We start from the raw sequence: 24,203 nt of genomic DNA on the forward strand, positions 1-24,203 counted from the left end.
ATTTCAGTGATAATACTCTCAAACATTTCTCTTGAAATTTAATATTCTAGGAAATCCAATTACTGTCTCATGGTAGACCTTTCTAGGGCTCTCCAGTTTTTTTTCAAAGATTGTACTCAACTGATTTTGACACAACTCCACAGCATTGTGAACTCACCGTATCACAGCGGACTGGGGACACGAAAGAGACCTGAGCCACAGATTAAGAGTTGGTCTGATCAGGCAGTCAGATGTGTCTTAGCAAGTCTTTGCTGGGGATGGTCAAATTCCAGACATTTTTCTTTCTCCCTATTTTCAAGGAAGCTTGCATTATTTTTGCTTCATTTATGCACATCACTCATATCACAAAACCATGTAAGCTCATTCCTTTTCAATTAGCTATTACTGAGCTCCAGCTGACTCCATTCAGAAATGCTGCATTTAAGGAGTCTAGGTTGGGATCTGATTCTCAGTTTTAGGCCTTGTGGTGCACCTCCTCATGAAAAAAGGCACATCAAGTCTTGCTTGCATTGAAAAGTAGCACTGCTTCTTGGAAAAGTGAGACAATGTTCTTTTTCAGGCATTTGCAGAAATTCTCCTACAGGGCTCTGGTAACCACTAAATCCACAGCCCACAGGAAGGGACTCACCTTCCCTGTTTGGTGTGTGTAGTGCAGGCCTCTGTGGATTTTAGTACGGGAGACCACAACACAATTATCCCAGCACACATTGTCTAAACTCACAACTCAAAGGCCTTTCTTAGGGATTGGGGTCTGCTACCTACACCACACTTGCATTTTGACTGTCATTGTTCTGAGAGCTTGGGATGTGTGTATCCGTTAGGAGCTGCAAGGAAGGGTTACACAGATACGTGGTTCTGTATTGAACTGATAGACTGACTATCCTAGATGCTAAGCTAATAAACCAGTGCTAAGAAATCTTCAAATGTAAGGGCTGGGATCAGTTTCCAAGACACCACTGACCCCAATGCTAATGTGAAGAGAGCAGCAACAAGAGGCTGAGAGAAGAAAATAAAACATGAGGCCCGAGTCTGTAGCATAGCTCATTTTATTGTTTAAACAGTTTTTGCATAGGAAATATATCCGCTTCCAGTAATTGACTGCAGTATGAGCAGCTGCTAGCAGTATAGGCTGGATATAACAGTAACAATCACATTAAGTCAAGCTTGATTTACACCAGTTTAAAACTTGTGGCAACTGAGTTCATTTGCAACCCACAAAAAGTACCCAAAGAACGTTATCCTCCAACCGGGCACAATAAAACCTTCACTAACATTCTGGCCCAGTCTGGGGCTGATCCCAGAGGCCTGAACTCCAGAAATTAAGTAACTGTCGTATAATACAGCCTACTGCTAAAGGTTTGTTACATGGAGATTGTGCATGTGCCTCCTATTTTTAAAAATTTAATTAAGATACAAGGTTGTGTATTTATGGCCCATGAGGACAAAATGCCAGAAGTTTTAAAATGGGTCAACCCTGGTGTGTAGCTAGCAAGCAATAACTGACTACTCGTCACCTACAGTTGTACTAAATGTATCTAAAGAAACACACAGTCCTACAAAAGTTGTTCTCAGAGAAGTATCATTGAGGTGAGGGCAAATCTTCCCAGGATGCTAAGAGTTCTATATGATATAAGCACAAATTAACAGCTTGATGAAGACATAATCTAATGCAGCTTTGAGAAGCCTATGCCTGGGATGTAGTTACCCCTCACATTCTACAATGTTGTAGAGATTTTTTTTTCCCAAGAAAATGTCATTTGAAACATATTTACAACTGAACTCAACAGAGACTGTGAAATTGAACAGGCACTGCTCATTTGTTTGAGTTTTTTGGTAAACATTTTGCTGGTTTTTTTTTGTTTTGTTTTGTTTGCTTCTTTCTTGTTTTGCATCAACTTTTATCAGTCCATGCAACTTCAATGCCCTCGATGAAGAATGCATAATAAGCCATACTTCTTTAAAAAAAAAAAGACTTCCTTCTGCATAAAGAGATATATTTGCCACATCAGTCCCTGTAGCACAGTTTTCATAACCATTCTGTCAAAAATACAGTAATACAAGACTGGCTTTAGTGTCACTAGCTTACACTGCTTTTTATGTGTTTAGGCCACCTTCTGTTACTGGTACTGTATCATGCAATAAAAGTGATCAAAGGCTTAGTCTAGAGTACTGGTAGGCTAGTGGCACTGAAGCACTTTTCACAATCTCAACATACATTTGAATTGCAACACACAGATATTTCTAAAGAGTATTAACTAGTGAACCTTTTTATTATTTAAAAAAAAACTACTTACAACCACTGAAGAAAAAAATTGCAACAAAATATGTAAAAATTGACCGTCTCCAACTTGTCCCCTTCACTATTAACAATGTGACCAACAGATCTGTGGCACGGACACAGTACAAAGAGTTGTCATGGCAATGAGTTTGGCTGATGCAAAGGTCATTGTGCAGGGTCAAAGGGCAAAATCAGTGGTCCATGTTACCCCCAACTGCAGGGCTCCACTCCACCCACACAATTTTAAGGAATTAGAAAAAACAAGGGAACTACCAGAAAGTGCAACATATGAAGAAGGCAGCTTTTAGCTCCTTCAGCATGGAGTAGAACATTCAATTTTGAGCTTTTACTATTGAACTTGAATAGCCTGCACGTTTAAAAAAATTTTTTTCCATAGAAACCCAATTTCTTAAAAGTCCAGGAAGCATGCAGCTGGTTAATGTTAACAAAAGACCTTGACAGGAACATGTAAACTATATTGAATGTCATGCTTGGGGCCTATCTGCCAGCAATATTGTAGAGTTGTTTCATTAAAAATGAATACTGTACACTGAACATGGGATAACTTTCTGCAGCCTTCATCGTTTCACACAGTACATAGAACTTCGAGTCTAGGTCAAGACCATGTCCTGCTCTCACACCGCTGAAGATGTCCCTGTGCAATCTCTTCCGTTGAGTCCTTATGAAGCTACAAGTCACAAGTCCAAGATTCTGCTCCCTGAGGACACGTTATGTGAGACATAGCACTGTTTTAATTTTCTGCCTATCCTGAATGCTCTGTGAAACTTAACCTTAAATACCATCACGCAACAATCACAAAAACTTTTGCTAAAGGCCGTTACATACTAATAAAAAGACAGTGGTGCTTCCGACATTCTGAAATGCTCTGAAAACCAACTTTCCCAATACTAAATACAACAAAATAACCTTCATAAAATATAACTTTTCTCCATTTACACTTTTTTAAAGGATTAGTATCCTATGCTTTTCAAGCACAGGAATCTGTGAAATAACTCCTAACATGGACAGATTTTTTTTTTTTTGTTTTAATACATAACTTAAGAGCCTGGAGAGTTTTAACTCAAGTCCAGTCCCTAAACAAGGAATATTCTTGTTTACTTTAAAAATGGAAACAACATATAGTTCCATTATAATTGTTAAAAAGTTAGCTTTACAAACATGGGAATTTTAATTTAAAAAAAAATTCTTAACAAAACTATACAGTGTACAAATGACTGTCTTACAAGGTAGGCGGTTCATAAAGAAGAGCTTCTGCTCTTCTTGCTACTCGCAGCTTCACAGATTCATTCACATATTTTTTAATGGAGCTGCCCACCCAAACATTACCCGATAACTCTATTGCTATCATTAAGATTTCTGCCATGTCTTTATGTACAGTCTCCTTCACTGCCTTTCCTTTCTTCTTCCTTAGACAAGCCTCAAACGCTCACGTCACTCCAGGGGAAACACGCTTCAGAGGCACTGAGAGTGGTGGGCTGCAAAGCAACAAAGGCTGAACAGTGCCCCGGAACTGGCGGCTGGAGCCACCACCCCTCCTGATGCCCTTGGGTGACCTTCGCCGTCCTGAAGCTCTGCAGTTCTGGGTAAGGGAGGGGCGTGCAAGACCTGCAAAAGTGGGGCCCTTCGTCAGAATATACTTCCTGGTAAAAGAGGCAGAGGCAGCCAAAGAATGGATTTGAGATTTTGAGAGAGAGAGAGTAGTATTTTAAATAGTTTCATTTCCGAAGGAAAGAAGGAAAAAAAAATGATTTCAAGGAACAAAAAAAAAAAGCAACACTTGAACTAGGCTTTTATATTCAAGAGGCAGGCAGGAATACCCACAGTGCGTCACTTACATAGCAAGAACTGCTCATTCACTGGCAAAAAAAAAAAAAAAAAAAAAAAAAAAAAAAAAAAAAAAAGTGGCGTCTGCCTTAAGAAATACTGTGTGTCCTGTGAGGTTGATTTGTTCACCTAATAGGTCAAAGGTATGTGAAGAGCTTGGATTTGATTCTCAGTGTTATGCCAGGGCAAGTATCACAGAAATGGCTGGACTTGCTTTTGAACTTGCTCTGATGGGATCCTGCTGTGCTATTCAGCATTTAGGTTATCAACCTGAATGGGCTAATCAAACACCATTCTCTGGCCCATAAGCATTGTTCTAGAGTGTCCATTATTAAATGAGGTGCAGGGAGAACTGACAGTTTATTTATTAGGTCGTGGCCTGGGGGAAGAAGGCCAGGGGTGCTCCTCTGGGAACCTGAGGTGGTGCTGACTCCTCTTTCAGGAGTGAATTCACTCAGGGGACCAGGAGATGAAGACAGGGCAATGGCAAACCTGCCACCATTCACTGGCCAGCCCTCAGGGGAAATGAACTCAAGTCTCCTTTGAGGTAGCACCCCTTAGAAAACCCATCACTATCTAATGGGCTTCATTCGTCCATAGGAACATCCATGTCTCAACACTCTGATTTCCCTCTGCTTGTAGTTCTTAGTTTAAAAGGGCAGGTAGAATGGGAACATAACAAGATTTCTTTTTTGCTGTGGTTGTTCCTTAAAAACTGAACTTTGATTTTAATCTATCAGTCAAAATGTATTCAATAATAACTACCCTCGGTTCAATCTTCTGGATTTAAAAAAAGAAGAAGAAGAGAGGAGAAAAAGGAAAGAAAAGAAAAATCCAAGTGCACTGCCATCGACTGGAAGTAGAAAGTCGCAGGTAAATCACATCTGAGCATTAATGAAAGGAAGAAATGGGGATGAGAAGTGGCAGGCGAGGAACATGGACGCACTCCCTCCAGCGGGTCTAATGGGTTTGTGGGAGGAAGTATATTCATGTGTTAAGCCCCCAAGGCGAGAAACATCCAACATCCACGAGATGGACATTTCAACAAATATCTTTGCCAAATATGAGACAGGCTCACCCTCCACTGTGGATCTGGAACTTTCTGGGAAAAACTACCACCACCACCAAAAACCAAAAGATAGACAGTTTCTTTTTTTTTTTTTTTTTCTTTTTTTAAGCCAAGTCTGCCTCTAGAAGAATTTGTTCTGTTTGCTTGTTCTTACTCTTCTGTTGTCATGAAAACCAGAAATGAGTTCAGCTTGCACCCCAGGTGGGAAGTTCGAGAGGGGAACCTGTGTTAAGTTGAAGTTTGTCACAGTAGGCAGAACAGTGGCTTTGCAGCCCAGGTCCATCTCAGGGTGCACTGCTTCACAGCTACACTGTAAAGTGTTAGAAACCCTCCCACCCACCCCAGAATATATATATATGTATATTAAAAAAAAATCCCCTGTCCATCTCTCAGTACACAAAAGGACCTCATCACACTGCAAAAATAGCAGTACCCACTTTGGTCAATTAAAACAAACAAACAAACAAAAAGCATACATTATTTTTTTTTTTAAAATCTGTGTACTTACCTATAATAACCAATACAGCTAAAAGCACTACCTACATAGGCAAAACTTGGTATTGCATAATTCGTATAAATTTGAAACCCCTCCCCCCAAATATTAATTGGAAGATGAAAAACATGAAAGGTTAATAGAAAAAACACCAAAATACTGAAAATATTGCTGGTCGATTACAATTTTTAAGCGGCAACTATACACAGCCATGATATGCTTTATAAATGTGAGATAAAGGTATAACTGTCTAAAAAATCCATGATGTCACACATTTTTCTTCGTCTGGAGTACAAAATATTTTGTCATAAAAATGGTAAAGATTTAAAATGATAATAAATGCAGCAAAACAAGTGTAGTGATGTCACTTTTTTGTTTGTTTTTTTTTTGTTTTTTTGTTTTTTGTTTTTTAGATTTCAAGGCAAGGCACGTAATGTGGACATTATATCTTCGTGCAAATTAGGATTACTGGAAAGAGTATTTTTAATTAAAATTTTAAGAGACATAGAGGCAAAATGTGTCTGCCCATGCACACTACGGATCTGTCAATACAAGAATTTGTTGAACAAGGCTAAGGTCTGAAAGCACCATGCAAGTTTGCAGCACCCTGATTACATTTGTTCTCTCAAGAGTGCGTTTTTGTATCCTACACCCTGGCGTTCCCAGTTTGTAAACTGTAAGCTTTACTCTTGTGACATGGATTTGCCTGCCTCTTTGTCTCTAGAATGTAGATTTTATAGAACCTTTTGTACACCCTATGGGTTCTTGATGCAACCAGTAATTTTAAATAAATAAATTCTACCTCCAAAGAGGCTGCAGCTAAACCAACATAAGTGCTGTGTTTTCATTAATTTTTTTTCTCAAGCACATGATTTGTCTTGATTTAATGCCTTTTTAATGCCCTCAAAAACTGAGGGGAAAATAAATTCGCTCAAAATTATTTTAAATTCTTTTTAATCCCCTCAATTTAGAGTCCAAGGGCTGAAGGACTTATAATCATGATTCCCCTTTAGATATAAATTTATAAATTGCACTTGCCTCTGTTAAGTGTTTCTTTTGTGGGGAAAATATTATATTAATTTTTACTGTTGCATGCAGAGATAACACTTCACCTACATAGAGGCATTTCTTCCATAGAGCCTTTGTGTTCAAACTGTTTTTTTCTTTTTTCTTTTTTTCATTTTTTTCATTTTTTTTTTTTTAAGATTTCAAACTGGGTTACACACTGGAAAGGGCTGGGTTAAGGGCCAAAATTTAATAAATCTGTACTGATAACTAAAGGCTACAGAGATTTTATATATTTTTTTTAACTTTTAGAAATCAGAGTGCTTATAAAATGGCTGGCTCATGGCTCTGTCCCCCAGCACCTCTGATGCCGCCACCTAGCCTTTGTTGGTGAGATAACCAGGAACAGTGATTCCATGCGTAAACAACAAGAATACTAAACCAATAAAACTAGCTTATCATGCAAATATTAAGGCATCTAGAAAGTCAGTTAAAATATATTGTCATAGAGACAGAACATCTATTTCCCAGCGGACTTCATGTAACAAAGGCTACGTTGCAGGGGCTGCGATCTGCGATTTACCATCAGTGAAATAGCATCGACCCTTTTTATGTCGTTACAGTTTCAACCTTAAGGGAATTAGTGATTGTAAGTGCTGCAATTGCTGGTCTATTATCTTCTTTCTTCAGTTTCTTTCCTTTCTCCCTTTGTTTTGTTTTGTTGTCCAGTCTTCCTCTTTTCCTTTTATTTATTTTGTTTTGTTTTGTTTGATTTCTGAAACTATTGTTGTAATTTCATTTTCCCTCAGTTGCTCGTTTCTGCTTGAAGGAAAGGTTCTCCAATTATGTTCAAACCGTAATTTTGGACATTTGCCGGTAGGATGGGTGTCCTATTTGACACTTGGAAAGGAACCAAGCTAGCCCAGGTACCAGGACTGTTGAGAGGAGAGAGGCAGCAGGGAGGGAAGAGAAAAAAAAACACAATGTTAAAATCTACAGAAATATTAGAAATGTAACTTCTGATGCATCAAATTAGTGCTATCACTTTTTTTTTTTTCAAAATTACAATCTAATGAGATAGATGTGCTAAATTCTATCATATTATCCCTACATACATTACATGGTCTAGTTCTTCTATGAAAGATAAAGACTAAATTGTGAGACAGAAAAACCTGAAGTAGAGCACATACACAATTGTTGAACTCTTAATTGATGGAGGATATTTTTCCTAGAATATCTGATCCACATAGATGTAAATGCAATATGCTATTTTTTTGAAAAAACACAAAAGAGAAAACAAAAAGCAGCACTCTAGAAATGTACCAATATACCACAGTTTGCCAGCTGAGCTGTAATCTTGTTTTACCTTTAATTCACAAGCAATTCCATGGTAAGATGGGTTTCAATTTTTTTTAACCAGTCTTTTGGGTTTACTAAAATTGACAGGTGTCACGAAAGATATTTCCTTCCCCCTCACAAGAAGGAAAAAAAAAAAAAAAACTTTTTCAAATAGATCCATGTATAACATGCATTTGAAATTCCTAATTAGCAAGCCTATCTTAATTTTTTTTTTTTTTTTTTTTTTTTTACTAAAGACCAAACAAATCAAAATCATAGAACCAAAATGGAACACAACTGTTTTGGTTCTCTCCAGAATGTTCACCCATTGTAAACATCTGAAACATTCAGAGATGGCTACAGGAGTCTGCTCAGGCTTGTCAGCTCCATGGCTCTGTGGTTCTATGGTTTCTTGTCCTCCCCTGTAACTTACTTTCCGCGAGGAAACTTTGGCTTCCAATTCTTGCGTGCTTCCAGGGCTGGCCACAGAAGCCTGAGCACTTCCTGCCCCTCCCCATCAGTGAGGACAGCATGTGGGAGCTGCTCTCCACCCCAAGGCCTGGCCAGGACAGTGGGAAGATTCCTGCCCCCTTCCACTCTGCTCTATTTCCACCTAGACTGGATCTGTGGTTGCTAAAAAAAATGTTTGAAAGACAGTTCTCCAGCTATTTAAGCTAGTTCTCTGCTGGCGCAAACTCTCATAAAAGCAGCATCGCAGGAAGGAAAACAGTATCAGAGGCATATCCCACAAAACAACCCTACACTGTTCATTGGGGAACACCTAAAATGAGGTATTGCTTGTTTGACAGCGTTCAACTCGAAATGAATGCAAGCTAAGTAATAGCTGCATAAATAAGCATGCATCAAGGCAATATCAGACAATTTCATACCCAGTCTTAGTCATGGAATAGCATGGGGACATCCGTCTAGTGTTTACAATTTTCATTTAGAATCCTTTGCTTTACTTTAGGAACCATATAGTGAGATGGACACCTTTACTGTAATTATCAATATAGACACACTCATTTGTTCATATCTAAATTCCAAAGGTACAAAAATCTATATGGAATAGTAACCTCTAGTTAACAATTTTGGATTAAAAAACAGATTTATTACTGATTTGCACACTGCTGATATCTATAGGCAAAATGTGGCTTATTGCTACATGACCAGGTACATATTTCTGAGTTAATTTTTCAACAGAAACAAATCACAGTGACCTTTTAGGCTCAAGGGATTGTATGATTAGCCTAAAAGTTTCAAGACAGTAAATTTTTTTTTTTGCTAACCCTTTAGTATCAGATATAGCACATGGTAGATGCTCAATAATATTTTACATAAACGAATCAATTGTTTCAAATTACACCCAGTATGTCTGAAAGATGGTAGTCATGATTTCTTGTACTCATGAATACATTGTGATTTGATCTCCTATTAAAAGGTATCTTTGAATTTAAAATCAGAGATCATTAGCTTTGACAAAAATTGATTATGCATAATTAATTGCAAATCAAAAAACTCTATCTTCATTATCTGATAAAACATAAAGTTTTAAGGATATTTTTATCGAAACCTTTTCTAAAAGACTCAACTGTGTTCTCATGTTTCTCTTCCCACACATACCTTCAACAACTTATTTCTGTGGCCTGCTCCCTGATTGGGAACAAGGTTACATAACGCATCAAGAAACTTATTTTCCCCTCACCTGTGCTTCCACTGCACTCTGTACACAGTTCTATTGCAGCAATTATTACTTCAGGTCACAGTTATCTGTATCTGTGATTATCTTACTGGCTAAGAGGTAAGCTCTATAGAAAAAATGAATTAGTCTTATCTATCCTTACAATCTGGCCACAGCTGATGCTAAGTATTTCTTAAATAAAATAAATTACGAAAATGGGTGTCTGTTATTTTTAAAACGAAGGAAGAAGCACGTACCAAAAGCAAAGACTACATCAAATAGATGATCCTTGACAATAAAAGACAATTTCAACAACAATCAAATCACTTTGCAAACTCAGCAAGAATCCCAAATTAAATAGCTGGACAAAAGTTATTTGGGGATTGCATGCTTTAGGGACATAAAGTATAATATCACAGTCAAAATGAGGTGTGACTGCTTAAATGGACAAGTCTACCAACTAACAGTAGAGAAGACAAGAACTCAGGGTTTATTTTGCAACAGCTTTCTTACTTGTTCTTTGTACGAGACATATATTATCATTCTTTGGGAAATGCACAATAAAATAAATTGATGTTAGTTACTAACAGGACTCTTGCTGCAGAATGTCTAACAAATTAAATTTACATGTTTATTTAAACCTTTCAAACCTCCCATCCTACATTATGACCATATCAAAATTGCAGTGTGTAATATATTTGTCAATACTGTTTATGAATCTTCAGGGGGAAATAAATCTCAAACATTAACACTATGCAGACCCCATATATGAGTTTTATAAGTCTCTTATTGCCAATTCATAGGTTAAGTTCAGAACTATAAGGCACATTTTTAGAGCTCTTTTGGTAGTCCCATTGAAAAAATTAGTAAAACTATTTCAAAGACTTTAACAATGTAAAAGGAAAATGTTTAATCAAACAAAATAATCTAGATCATTTAATGTCAAAAACACAATGCCCAAAATTGCAGTGATTTAAGCAAAAATATAATCGTGCTTTTCAGATATCATTCTCTACACACAAATTCATGCCAATAATTATATTTAGATAAAATCAACACACACAAATTAGTTGTATCTAAACTCCCCAATACTTTTGCTTCATAGTAGACTGAGAATTCTATGAATAATCATATATGAATAAACTAAAATTGTATGAATAATCCAACACTCTGAGCTCTGCCTATAGAGACATGAGAATGTAACTGAAAAGATTTTAAGATATTTCAGGTCAAATTCAGCTACTTTATTATGTTTTCAAGCATGCAGTCTCTTTGTTGTCACTAGACTTTCTACTTCCAAATCTCCCCTGCTTAGGCAACAAAAGATGAACATGATTGAAAGCTGAAAGCACATATTTTAAAAATATATGTTGGCTGTAACTATTAAAAGAAAGAAAAAAAGAATATAAGTATTTTGTGAAGAATCAGGCTCCCCCAAAGCATGACTCACCCTAAGGATGACTACTCTCCATATATAATGAAATATTTCATAACATACAAAATACACCAGAACTAAATCAAACATCCAAAAGTGAAATGTCTGATGGCAGGGAGAATATTTTAACATTATTTTGACCAGATATATGATGTGGTTCTCCCTAAAAGCAAAGAATCAAATAAACTATTTTGATTTGAAGATGCATTATCAGTGGATGATGGTCCTGCTACCTTTATATTGACAAGCTACCTCTGATTATTGTGTTTTCTTGTAGGCATCACTCTCAAAGAAACAACTCAATGACACTTGTTTGTTGAAAAAAAAAAAAAACTCACCCAATAATGTCACCTGATAAGCCAAAGGGATCTAGGCAAGACATGACAATTGAGTTGGAAAAAAATCAGCTTCTGTGTGATTCAGATGGACATTTTGCTGAACACAAAAAGGGGGAACTAAGGGCCGGTGCTATGGGGTAGTGGGTGAAGCCACTGCCTGCAGTCCCGGCATCCCATATGGGCACTGTTCAAGTACCAGCTGCTCCACTTCTGATCCAGCTCTCTGCTATGGCCTGGGAAAGCAGTGGAAGATGGTCCGAGTCCTTGGGCCGTTGCACTCAAGTGGAAGACCTGGAAAAAGCTCCTGGATCCTGGCTTCGGATCGGCACAGCTCCGGCCATTGTGACCATCTAGGGAGTGAGCCAGCGGATGAAAGACCTCTCTCTGCCTCTGCCTCTCTGTAACTCTGCCTTTCAAATAAATAAATGAATCTTAAAAAAAGGGGGGTGGACGGCCAGATATAACCATGCTGAGGAGCAGGGTCCCATCTCTGGCACTTTACACGTGTCATGTTCCTTAATTCTTTTTTTTTTTTTTTATTTTTGACAGGCAGAGTGGACAGTGAGAGAGAGAGACAGAGAGAAAGGTCTTCCTTTGCCGTTGGTTCACCCTCCAATGGCCGCCGCGGCCGGCGCGCTGCGGCCGGCGCACCGCGCTGATCCAATGGCAGGAGCCAGAAGCCAGGTGCTTTTCCTGGTCTCCCATGGGGTGCAGGGCCCAAGCACCTGGGCCATCCTCCACTGCACTCCCTGGCCACAGCAGAGGGCTGGCCTGGAAGAGGGGCAACCGGGACAGAATCCGGCGCCCTGACCGGGACTAGAACCCGGTGTGCCGGCGCCGCTAGGCGGAGGATTAGCCTAGTGAGCCGCGGCGCTGGCCCATGTTCCTTAATTCTTGCCATGAACTCTTGAAATGGCCATCATTAACTCCATTTCACAGATAAGGAAACTGAGGCAAGTCACTTGACCAAAGTCTTCCACCTAAGCACTCCGATATAAACCAGTTCCGCGTGATTCCTGTGGTCATTTCACTATGACATTTCCTCCCTAGGAGGTCAGATGCTGACTCAGCATTAGAAAAAACTTCTGAGCAGAGTTTCTGAAGGTAAAATGTATTTGCTTCAAGAGACAATATGCTTTCCATGCCCCATATAAGCTGAATAATAATGTAACTGATGTGGCAGACATATTTGTTGCTGGTCTGAGTGGCCAGGCAATCTGACAGTCCATGTACCTATCTCCTCTGAGAATATCTATAGCTGACATCCTAGAGAGGTCTTCAAAAAGTTTGGGGAAAATGATTGATTAAAAAATTACATATGGATTTTAATTTTTAGCATCAAAATAAGCTTCTTCTTCCTTTTTCCTTCTCCTTCTTCTTCAGAAAAACTTGAGATGCAGAGAGCTGGGGGGAGGGGAGAGAGAAGTCCCATGCTCTGGTTCATTCCCCAAATACCCACAATGGCTGGGACTGGGCCAAGTCAAAGCCAGGAGCTGTGAACTCAATCCAAGTCTCCGAGAGCCATCACCACTGCCTCCCAGGGCTTGCATCAGCAAGAAGCTGGAGCCAAGAACCAGAGGAAGAAGCAAGCCCAGGAATTCTGATGTGGAACATGGGCATTTCAATCTCTGGGCTAAATGCCTGCTCCCTAAACTTGTCTTGTAATCCATTTTCCAAGAATGTTTTGAATTTCTCTTGTACTGCAGTGACATTGTGATGAAGATTAAGAGGGAAAAAGATGCCTACTTCTTCCTTTTTAAAAATGATATACTATTAATATATTTCCTATCCTAAACTGACTAAAACAGTTGGTCTTTACATCTACAAGGAGTAGACTAACTTTCCATGAATGAGAAAGAGAAGATTGTTCTCACGCGGCCACACCAATATTTGGTGTGTTCCGATTGTAGTCTAGGCCTAAAAGGGGTAGGGTCTACACTTTGAATTCACTCATCACCCAAGAACTATAGAATGCCAAATAAACACCCATAAAATCATTAAGTTGAGTCAGGAAACAAAGTTAAAGCCTTCATTTTACCTAACAGTCCTAAGTGATTAAAATAGTAAGAACTTTTTCAAGAAAGGCAATACTCATTTATTGATAGTTTGTGTTTATTTGATAATGGATTAGACAACCCATTTGTTCATTTATAAGATGTCAAAGTATCCAGTGTGCTAGTACTTTTCAGGGGAATCGTAATATTGCCCATGCAGATTTTACATGGTGATTTAATCACAAGATACCATATTTACTTCAAAGACAGATAGCATATTTACTTCAAAGGCAGGCATTGTGGTATAGAGAGTTAAGCAGCAGCCTGTAACACCAGCATCCCATATGGGTACCGGTTCAAGTCCTGGTTGTTCCACTTCCTGTCCAGTTCCCTGTTAATGTGCCTGGGAAAGCAGCAGAGGATGGTCTAAGTCCTTGAGCACTTTCACCCATGTGGGAGACCCAGGGGAATCTCCTTGCTCCTGCCTTCAGTCTGGTCCAGCCCTGGCCATTATGGCCATTTGGGGAATAAACCATCAGATGGAAGGTCTCTCTCTCTCTCTCTCTCTGTAACTCCATCTTTCAAATAAATAAAATATATCTTTTTTTTTTTAAAAGACAGCAAATACTCTCAGAAGTTTAGAAAATAGTTCTGGGGGGCCGGCGCCGCAGCTCACTAGGCTAATCCTCCGCCTAGCGGCGCCGGCACACCGGGTTCTAGTCCCGGTCAGGGCGCCGGATTCTGTCCCGGTTGCCCCTCTTCCAGGCCAGCCCTCTGCTGTGGCCAGGGAGTGCAGTGGAGGATGGCCCAGGTGCTTGGGCCCTGCACCCCATGGGAGACCAGGAAAAGCACCTGGCTTCTGGCTCCTGCCATTGGATCAGCGCGGTGCGCCGGCCACAGCGCGCCGGCCGCGGCGGCCATTGGAGGGTGAACCAACGGCAAAAGGAAGACCTTTCTCTCTGTCTCTCTCTCTCACTGTCCACTCTGTCAAAAAAAAAAAAAAATAGTTCTGGGATGAAGCACAAAGAATTGTATATATTTACACATACCTCAACTGTATCAGTAGCCACCATTATTATACATACGGATTAAAAAAAAAAAAGCAATGGCACAGAGAGTAGAAGGAATAAATATTTGTAAAATGGATATTTTAACTTAAAAGAGGCATTTCCCTTTAATTCATTCGCACCAGGTTCAGATAGCTCTAGGAAGGAAAGTTTTTGACTTCCTTGGCTAAGCACTCTAGTTTTATGGGCACAAGATTAACACACAGGTATTGGTATCTCTCTGTAGCTGCACAATGAACAATTTCCCCTATTAATAGCTAAAAACCTGTCCAGAAAAGCTGGGCAAGGGTGGGGTAATTAAGTACTAGTTAAGTTAGAAACCACGCTGTCCTTGATTGTATATGTGTGCATCTGAACTAGCTGCTTACTTCAAAATGACACAAAGCCTGCAGATCACATCTTGGGAAATAATGCTCACACAGACCAGTGGAAGGCAGAATTGAGTAGCACTTATGTTAAATCTATTAATGTAATAGAAGTAAAAACAAATGGTACTTAATAACTATGCTTGTTGTTAGCGATTGTGTAGTGTTTATTTGCCAGGCACTGTTCTATGTGCTTTTCCTACGCTACAGCTTTCAATCCTCACGACAAACCTATGAGAAAATATCACTAATATCCAAATTTTTACAGATGGGGAAAATGAGGTTCAAATGAAAATGGAGCTAAGATTCTTGCCCAACTTAATGATGCTGTTAAGTTAGAGAAGGCAGGAATTGAAGTCCAGCAGAAGGGTTCTAGGACATATATTTTTACCCACTATACTTGGACCTCATCCCTCTCTTCTGTGAAACATATTTTACTTTTTTTCCCCTGGACTAGAGCTGATATCACCACTGAATTATACAAAAGGGTCTATGGATTTAGGTCCATATCACACCCTGAAATTCCCAGGATTACTCTTGAGTAAAAAAAATCAGCCCAAATAACTGTATTTTACTTATTCAATTTCAGTTGCTTTTTAGCTGACTGCAATATTTGCGTCTGTTTCACATCTATACTGATGCGGCAGTGGGTCAGTAGTTTGCTTCTAGAGTCCTACTTTGGAGAAGGCTAGACTGGAAGTGATATACACAAAGTGCTCTAACAAGTCTTAGGTTTATTTTTCCCATTTTTACGGATCATTATTGCCATCTGAATGATCCTATTTGCATGCAAGATGATTTCTAATGATTATTACTATTTGTAATAATCTGTATCAGAAAGCTCCCTGGCTAGCTCTTACCTGAACTGCAAAGTACTCTTGTGGGTTCTCAGGGAAACACCAAATATCATAAACTGCAGGTGGCTCATGGAATTATTCTAACTGCAAGCAATAGCACTTCATAGTAATGAAAGAGAAACATATTTGTTTCGTAACTAAGTAGGTAAATAGCTTTCTTTATTGCTACTCCTTGGAGACCAACAGTTTTGAAAATAATATATCAAAATGATAGGCTGTCAAAACTCATTAATTTATATTCAATTGTTTCAGACATGTTTTGTTATTGGGGCATGCTAGACTGAATGCTTATCATGCGTGGGTGGTAGCATTGTAAAAGTAAAATAATGGTGTATGCTGGTGAAATTTGTTGTTGTTGAATGAAGAGCAAGAGAAACTCAATGTGGGGAGCGCTGAAGCTGCACATGAAACGCCTTCATCAGTTACTGGTGCACTTCTAGGGAGATCGTCTTACATAATCCTAGAAGACCCGTCAACAAGGCAATCTCTACACCGTAAAGTAAAAAAAAACTGATTTCCTTACTTTAAACATAAATAAATAAGCTCTTCTCCCAATAGACCAACTTAAATAGATTTTAAAATATTATTCTTGCTTTTTTACATTTTAAAACTGAAAATCCAAGATGAAGAATTATGAACATGGCAAGTTGTAAATAAATCGTGATATACACACACATACATATACAGCCATTTATGTAGCTGTGGGAGGTTTTGGCCAATTCAAAAAATGCAGAATTTTCAGGCTCAAAGTTAGCTATTCTATCTCCTCCCAATGCCTGAGCCAGTGGAGAGCCCACATGTTGATTTCCAGCCTCTTTCTCGCCTCTGTATTCCTCTCTACCCCGGGCTCCTTTTCAGTGCTATTGTTACAAGTGCTACTGCTCCTCTTATTTGCATAAGTGATTCTTCAACAGCAGATAAAATTCTCTACAAAACTGGTGCTTCAAACTAGTGCCTTTCACTAGAGAAAATCATCCAAGGCATACTGAAGTAAATAGAAATGCAAGTTTTATACAAAAGCAAAATGAGACCTTTCACAAATGATTTTCATTAAACCAGTATTATTTGCACAACTTCACCTCAAAAGGACAGAATCCATTTGTATCAGAATTATGAAGCATAACATGAGAAATGATTAAGGGACTGAACACTTTGATACTGTGCCTGCTGCTCCGTTCACATGTGCAAAAGATCTTCCATCCCGGGAACAAAGTTAACAAGGGAGAGAGTAATTCTTCCTACAATTTCTGAATATCTAGAATCTATGTTCTTTAGTTGCTTTAACTTAAGTAGGTTCTCTCTTTTTTTTACAAATTATGTTTATTTTTATATTTACTCATTCACAGGCTTTGATGTTTAAGCTGTACAGCTGAAATTTCCCTTTGTAGCTACGACCAGCACTAGCAACAAGGTAAGCTAATGAATGTGCTGTGGCTGCCCATGGAGCTGATTCTGTATGGATGTGATGCATATGTAAATATGGCACTTTCCATAAACCATCCTCAAATAAAGTAGGTGCTTATCACACTTCCTTTCATTGCAAAGGGTTAATCGGCAAGGTTTACATTAGGGAATTTTCTGAACCACACTCCTCCCTCCCCAGTAGCGCTGCCAAAAATCATCTGACAGGAAACGTAAGATTAAGTTTGTCCTACCTAAGCGAACAAAGAGTGCTCTGAACAGGCCACCAGTTTACTGCAGAGCGGGAACTTTTCTAATCCTGCTGGAATCTGCAGTGCTGCTCAGAAAATATCACGGAAAAAGTTGTTTTCTTTCCCCTAACATCTTGTCTCTGGACCATCTCATTTTGATCACACTACAGATCCTGCCGCTTCTCCCATAAAGGTTAACTTAAAGCTCCAAACATAATCATGTGGAAAATGGACATTATTGATTCCTATGGTCCATTGTTCCCCCATCCTAAGTCCCTGAAGTTCAAGTTCAATCTGGAATTACATCATGTCTGGTTTTTCCTGGTTACCAGACGGCTTGAGACGTGACCACAGCTACAGAAAAAACAAACAGCCTTCTTCACGCTTCGGCTCCCCTCTCGATTCAAACGTAAACTTTTTTTCTTTCTCTCAAGTATGCTTCAAGTATGGAGCATGGTTAATTTAGAGATTAAGTTCCAAATTAGATTATCTAATGGCATCTTAATGGATTGCTGACCCATTTCCTGTGGGATGGCAGCGTGCAAGTCTGGCTGGAATACAATTAATTTCTTAGGAAGTGTTCTGAAGAGTTTGCCTAGATAAAGAGGAAACATCGTGTTGTACAAATCTTTCTTTATAAATGGAGAAAGTTAGGCAAAACTACGACAAATCCCAATACAGCCTCAGCAGCCAGGTCAGATACTGTGTGTCTGTAAAAACCGTAGCAAGATCATTTTTAAGAATGGTAGTGTTTTTAGTTTTGATTTCATAACAGGTGCAAATGATTTTGATAAGAACTGAGTCATTCTTTTAGGTAGAATATTCAAATACAAAGAGCAATGCTAGTAAGCAGCCCTGTTACCAAACAACGGCCTTGAGCAAATGTGGCTTTTGCAAATCTCTGCCTTGAACCAAAGATTCTCCCATTCATCGACCTTATCAGCATTTCTATCATAGTCCCAGAGTGGTGCTAGGGGCCCAGAAGAGTGTATAAAAAGTTGAACATTTTGAACACACTTTAGAGCTGACAGCTGAAAAGGAAATTCAGCACTCTGAGAATAAAGCTCCCCGCAGGAACTCCAGGAACAACCCAGCTGTTGTACTATAGTTATGTGTCAAGATAACAAACGGAGAGCAGGAAATGCTAACCTAAGTGAGTTCGCAGGGACTTCGAAGTGTAATACTGAAACAGAAGTTAACTCTTAATTCCACCCAAGGACAGGACACATAGTGAGTGCCCTTATCCCACAAAGGCCACAAATATGTGAACACACACACACACACACATGCATGCACACACACCCCTACAATCTACATCCCCACACATACATGCATTGACATGCAAAAACATATATGCACCTACAAAAATACAATTTGAAACCCAATACTGAAAATTATTCTTGTTGATATATTCGTTCTTAAGTCTTTTGAGAACACACATTTTACAATGGAAATTCCATGGACACAGCAAGAAACATGGCCAGTGGTTCAGAGCAGTGTTGTGGGAACAGAGCTGCAGGTACAAAACGCTATCCTTTGCTTTCGGCCCTCTCTCTCCTGACCAACCAGATCCAAATAACCTTTACTGGCTGCTAAATTTCTCTTGGGAAATCAAGCAACGCTCTTGAATTGCAGTAATAAACGACAATTTCTTACAAAAACATGGGTAAAGTAACTACAGAATGAAGTATTCAGCTCATGGAAAGGAACTGCTAACACGTGTGACGTGGAAAATAGCTGATAACAGTCTCGTCGGTGCCATTCAATTATGGCATCAGCAGAAACACAAAAATCCTTCCAATTATTTCGGGAAAATCTTCATTTATTCATTATTTCAGAGGCTGAGCAAATGGTTTGTGTAAACAGATCCTTCAGTAACACGCGCATGTTTATTTTAGCCATCTGAAGGCTTCTTCTATGTTTATGTAAGCCATCAGACACACACAACCGCTCACTTGTGGCTTTGAGTTTTCTTGAAAAGGGTGAAGGGGGAGACGAGCAAATGAAACAATAAATCCAGTTTCTCTTTTGCATAAAACACTCCCTCCAATGTTTCAAAATAACTTATGTTTATATTATTCTTGGATTGTCCTTCAGCTTGCTTTTTCATTCAATTACATTGCTCTTTTATATTGCATAATGCAATCCATGTTCTGACCATAATTTCCAAAAAGAAAGCCAGTGAGGGAGTAAGTGCTGTATGTGTTTGTGTCCACATAACTCACATATGCAAAACAATATAAGTTTTCCACAGAGGAGGACCAAACACAACACAACAGTACCTATTTAAGCAATTCATCTCTTATTACCCTCATAATGGGGTAGCCTACTCTCACGGAAGAATTGAACCCTTAACCATTCTACTCTGCCTTAACTGCAGTACCTGGCCTTTTATTTAAACAGAAAAGTTTACTTTCTCAGGGTGCAAAGTAATTCTTTTGCACATGTGCACACGCTCACACTCAAACACACACACAAACAGGGCTCTCAAAATTCTAAAGCCAAAACAAAAGAAGCATCTTCAGGGCTGCACCCTAATCAGTGTGTGGAAATTTTCCAGAAGAGTTAGCTCGGGTTCCTAAGGAAATGTCTGTGCGTGTGTTGGGGGTGGGGAGGAGACGGAAGAACTCGCCCAGCTTTGATTGGACTTGCACAGCTACCTCGGCACTGCCATTTTCAATCCCAGAAAAAGAACTGCGTTTGACATGGGAACCCCTCCATGGAGAAAGACAGAAAAGGGGACCACCTTGGATAAGTGACTATAGGAGGAACAGAATGGTGACAGACAACACACAGTCAAAACAAAATAAAGCCAAACCAAAACACTAGCTTTGCTTTGTCCGTTTCCACTAAGTCTGCAGGGATTGCCTTTTGTTAAAAACAAAAAGCGACAACCACAACAGGAATAACCTGTGATACTTTCTTTATTCCATCACGACAGAGGCAAATTATTTAATTCTCTGATTGAATAGATATACATTTCTCAGATATTTTCAATGTATTTGGATGATTCCAAAGCTGTAGCCAAGCCCTGAAGATTTCAGATGTCTGCTATCTGCCTTAAAATAGTAGTGTCCCACTTACCATTTCCTTTTGCAATAGTCTCTCTCAAAAACGCACAGGGCGTACACTATGGATTATGGATGAAGCTGTTGTGCCACAGACCTGGCCTATCTGAATGATCAAATATAGACTCTACTTGTGTTCATTTTTTAAAACTGTAACAAACCAAAGCACACTGCTGTCTCATTTGAGGACATTCACTCTGCATTCAATTGTACTTAGATTTCAAGAACTGTGCGTCTATACCAGCCATAATGATTGAATAAATACCTGTTGAATGTATGACTGTGACTCCTGCCATTATCCATTACGTGCCTTCTGAATCATGATAAAAAGGGAAGAAGAAAACCTTTATAAGAGCTTTTTGAATCATTAAGGCCATTCTAAAGATCATTATCTACTAATCCAAAGAAAAATTACTGTTTTGGAAAGGGAGAGGGTAGAAAGAAATCTTACCAAAATAAATTCTGAATTTTTTCTGACTTATGACCCAAAACTGATTGCCACACCAATTTTTCACCCAGAAGGAGAGTGGTAACAAGGACAATATTCCCCTAAGAACTGAGTTTAGCCATCATATCCATTCACATCAATCCTCGTGTTCTGTGACTCATTGTTCACTCACCTGGTCTTTTTTTGTGATATCAATTTTTGATTCAAAGAATTCCTAGGAGCTAGGTAGCTATGTATGTTTTTTATTTGGCTTTAATGTACTTTACAGGTACTATCCTATTTTAGATTATGCAAAAGTCAACCAGTGATCCATGGATTTGTAAATTTATCCAGTGAGTGGCAAATTTAGCAGCAAGAATATACTTCATTTGATCTGTATTCTTGTAAATATGGTAAGCTTGCACACAGGTAGGCAGATATGGGCCAATTTGCTAACTTAGAGGCAAATCATGGAATATAAGGAAGTTATTTAATAAAATAAAGTAAAAACATTATATGATCGACCCAATTCACCTAAAAAATCTTAATTCAGGCTTTTTGACATGATATTTTCATTTAACTTAAGACAATGCCTAAGACTAAGTAAGATGACTCAATTGAGTTTATCTTCTTTATAAATGTATATTGTATTTTTCCAATGGAAGGAACAATAAAAGCTTCTTGAAAAGAAAATCACAACATGTAAAAACCTGTCTATATTTAAAGTTGATATATAGCAATTTTCAAAGAGGAAAAGTCATATGGTATTGATTTCAAGTTATGAATTAATAAAAGTCACAGATTATTAAAAGCAGAATGTAAATAATTTTCTTAATTTTTACCTGAGTAAAAATGGACATTTAATTACTTTGGTTCTCTTACACTCTACTCTTCAGTAGGGTCTATCATCCAATATGGAGATGAGCAGCGCATTGACAACTACCAATTCAGTAAGAACCTTTGCACAGGCACACTTGGTAAAGGGAGGGTCAGAATCGCAGAAGGGTTGGAAAATTAGGTTGGCTCTACTTAACACGATTATCTCACTCTCTCCTGCAAATTTTTATCTCTTCTTAGATATGATTAAACTGTAAATTTTGATTACTTAATTTGTGAAATTGACACACTTTGTTCTTTATTGAAACAATACATAAGACACTGACTTAGAACTACTTACTTTCCAAAACCGATACATGAGACAATATCAAAACTTGTTTTGAAAATGAAGTTTTGGGATAATCTCAGCCAACCAATCAAAGTCAGTCCTCCAGGAATTACAGTGGTACAAAATCTATTTAAACTAAACTCTCTTTAAGCTACGGATTCCAACAGTCTTCTCATTCCAAAACTTATGGGTGCTGCCAATATGAGTTACGTTGACTAACTTGACGTTCTTCTAGCTTTCCTCCTCTGACAGGAGAATAAATGAATAGCAAAATGGCTTAGCAGAAGAAAGTGTCAAAATGAGAATAATCTATGTGAAAAACAAATGCTTTAACCTTAGCTGAAAAATCTTCCCTAAAGCTGTGATTTCATTTTTCAGGTTCTAAAATCTAAATGTCAAATTCCACCCTCCATCCCACCAAAAATCTTAAAAATTGTATAAAACATTTGACAGCATTTAGAAATTCCAATGATCAGTTAGCATATGCTATAGCCCCAAATTAATTTGTTGTTGCATTTAAACAAGAAATAAAAGAGAAGGGTAGGGAAAGAGAGATGGTAGAGCCAAAACAACTAAATTTTAACATATATTTTCTGCAAAGCTAGTTAAAAACAAATATTATAGGTCATGTAATTTTTAGGTGTAAGTGTAGGGTTGGAAATAATTAAAATGTTACCTTTGCCAAGTAATTCCCAATGTATCCTCACTGGTACTGGGGTATAAATGCCTGCCGTTTTGATTCATGGTCCAGTCACAAATCCTCAGCTGTCAATTGAAACCTAGCAGTCAGATATGGATCGAGCAGTACTACAGTTTTTAGTATTTAAATGAACACATGCAAACTAGAACTGTATATGGCATTATCCTTACTTTCCCAAGAGGCAACTTAAAGGAAAAAAAAAAAAAGCAAAAGAAAATCTTACTTTGAAAAGCAAAATTCCTAGACTCTTTTTTAGAAAAAGTTATTGCAATATGCTTCTCTATTCATTAAAGCATACAAGAGAAACAAGTGCTTAGAACATAACAATTAGCCATTATTAGAGTATAAATTGAGCTGAAATAAAAGCAAACGTTAATATTCAATAGAGATATATTTTAGAAAGAAAATAAAATGCTTTTTCTTCCTGTGCAACATACCAAATAATCTGTACTGGGTAAAATAATCAATAACTTTAAGCATGCAGTTTGCAAAACACAGAAGACATGCAGTTCAGAGGAGAAAGGTCCCACCCTGCAACCATTCACTCTAATTTATGTTTAGAGTCATCAAGGTATTCAGTTTATATGTTCACTAATTTTGTTTCCTTTGAAGTGGTGTTGCTAAGAAAGAGTTGATAAGAGTTTTTACTCATTTTAAATTCAGAGTAGTGGCATTTAAAATACTTTTCTACATCTGAAGAAAGTATGGAATGCACTGAATACAGGCTGAAACAAATTCTTCCCAGATCTCCGCATCATCCAATCTGCCCTTCCGAGATTGTTCCAAGTAACCCTATCCAGCTCTGTTTAGTTAACAGCTGCCCTACGGTGCTAGCAGATTTATTGAAAAGATATATTGCTTATTTTTATGCTTAAGAAAGTAAACTTATCTGGCTTTGGGGGAAAAACACACTAGAAAATCATGCTTTTTAACCTTTAGATAGCTATGCTGTAAATTAACCACATCTTGTATTGAAAAGATGACTTCTTCACAGTCATCCACTAAACCTTGTTCCCTGCTTTTCAGTGAGAATTCCTGGATGATGATTGGAGCCAAAATGCCTGAAAAATTATGATAAACTCTTTTAATCCTTTCTGATTATGTTATGGCTAAGAAAACACTGGGGGCTATTAAGAATCTTTACTTTCCCTTTTAGACTCAGTTTTCTACATACTCTATGCAACAGGATGATAGCTTTTTGCTTACTTTTCCATTGATGTAGAAGGTTTCAAAAATACTACCTAAAACTTCCAAAACTTTTGCTTTTAGTTTTTACATTACAGAGAAGATGAGTTGTTATTCCAAAGTATAATTTTAAAAGTATTCAGAAAATAATCAAGAAATTTTATTTTTTATAAATATCATGGGAATCATTTATTATGTTCTAATCAATGAAAATGCTAGTTTTGAGTCAATTAAAATGCTC

The 24,203-nt window shown here is 38.2% G+C and overlaps 1 protein-coding gene across 40 annotated transcripts in view; it reads right to left on the minus strand.

Moving 5' to 3' along the window:
• Positions 1 to 1,028: 1,028 nt before the first annotated feature.
• Positions 1,029 to 24,203, minus strand: part of NFIB (nuclear factor I B) — a 494,444-nt gene continuing 471,269 nt past the window's right edge. For 18 of the 40 annotated variants that reach the window (XM_051857860.3, XM_051857855.3, XM_051857921.3 and 15 more), the window contains 3 exons: positions 22,754 to 22,842; positions 20,751 to 20,798; positions 1,029 to 7,625 (listed from right to left, as the gene is read on the minus strand). In XM_051857860.3, coding sequence (XP_051713820.1) covers positions 7,496 to 7,625; positions 20,751 to 20,798; positions 22,754 to 22,842 — 267 coding nt within the window. In that variant the 3' untranslated portion in view covers positions 1,029 to 7,495. The remainder of the gene's footprint in view (positions 7,626 to 20,750; positions 20,799 to 22,753; positions 22,843 to 24,203) is intronic. The other 22 variants (XM_070052215.2, XM_051857878.3, XM_051857867.3 and 19 more) reach the window with 2 other exon arrangements.

Source organism: Oryctolagus cuniculus, chromosome 1 (assembly GCF_051225735.1).
Source record: "Oryctolagus cuniculus isolate XC-2025 breed Fujian yellow rabbit chromosome 1, ASM5122573v1, whole genome shotgun sequence".
NCBI lineage: Eukaryota > Metazoa > Chordata > Mammalia > Lagomorpha > Leporidae > Oryctolagus > Oryctolagus cuniculus.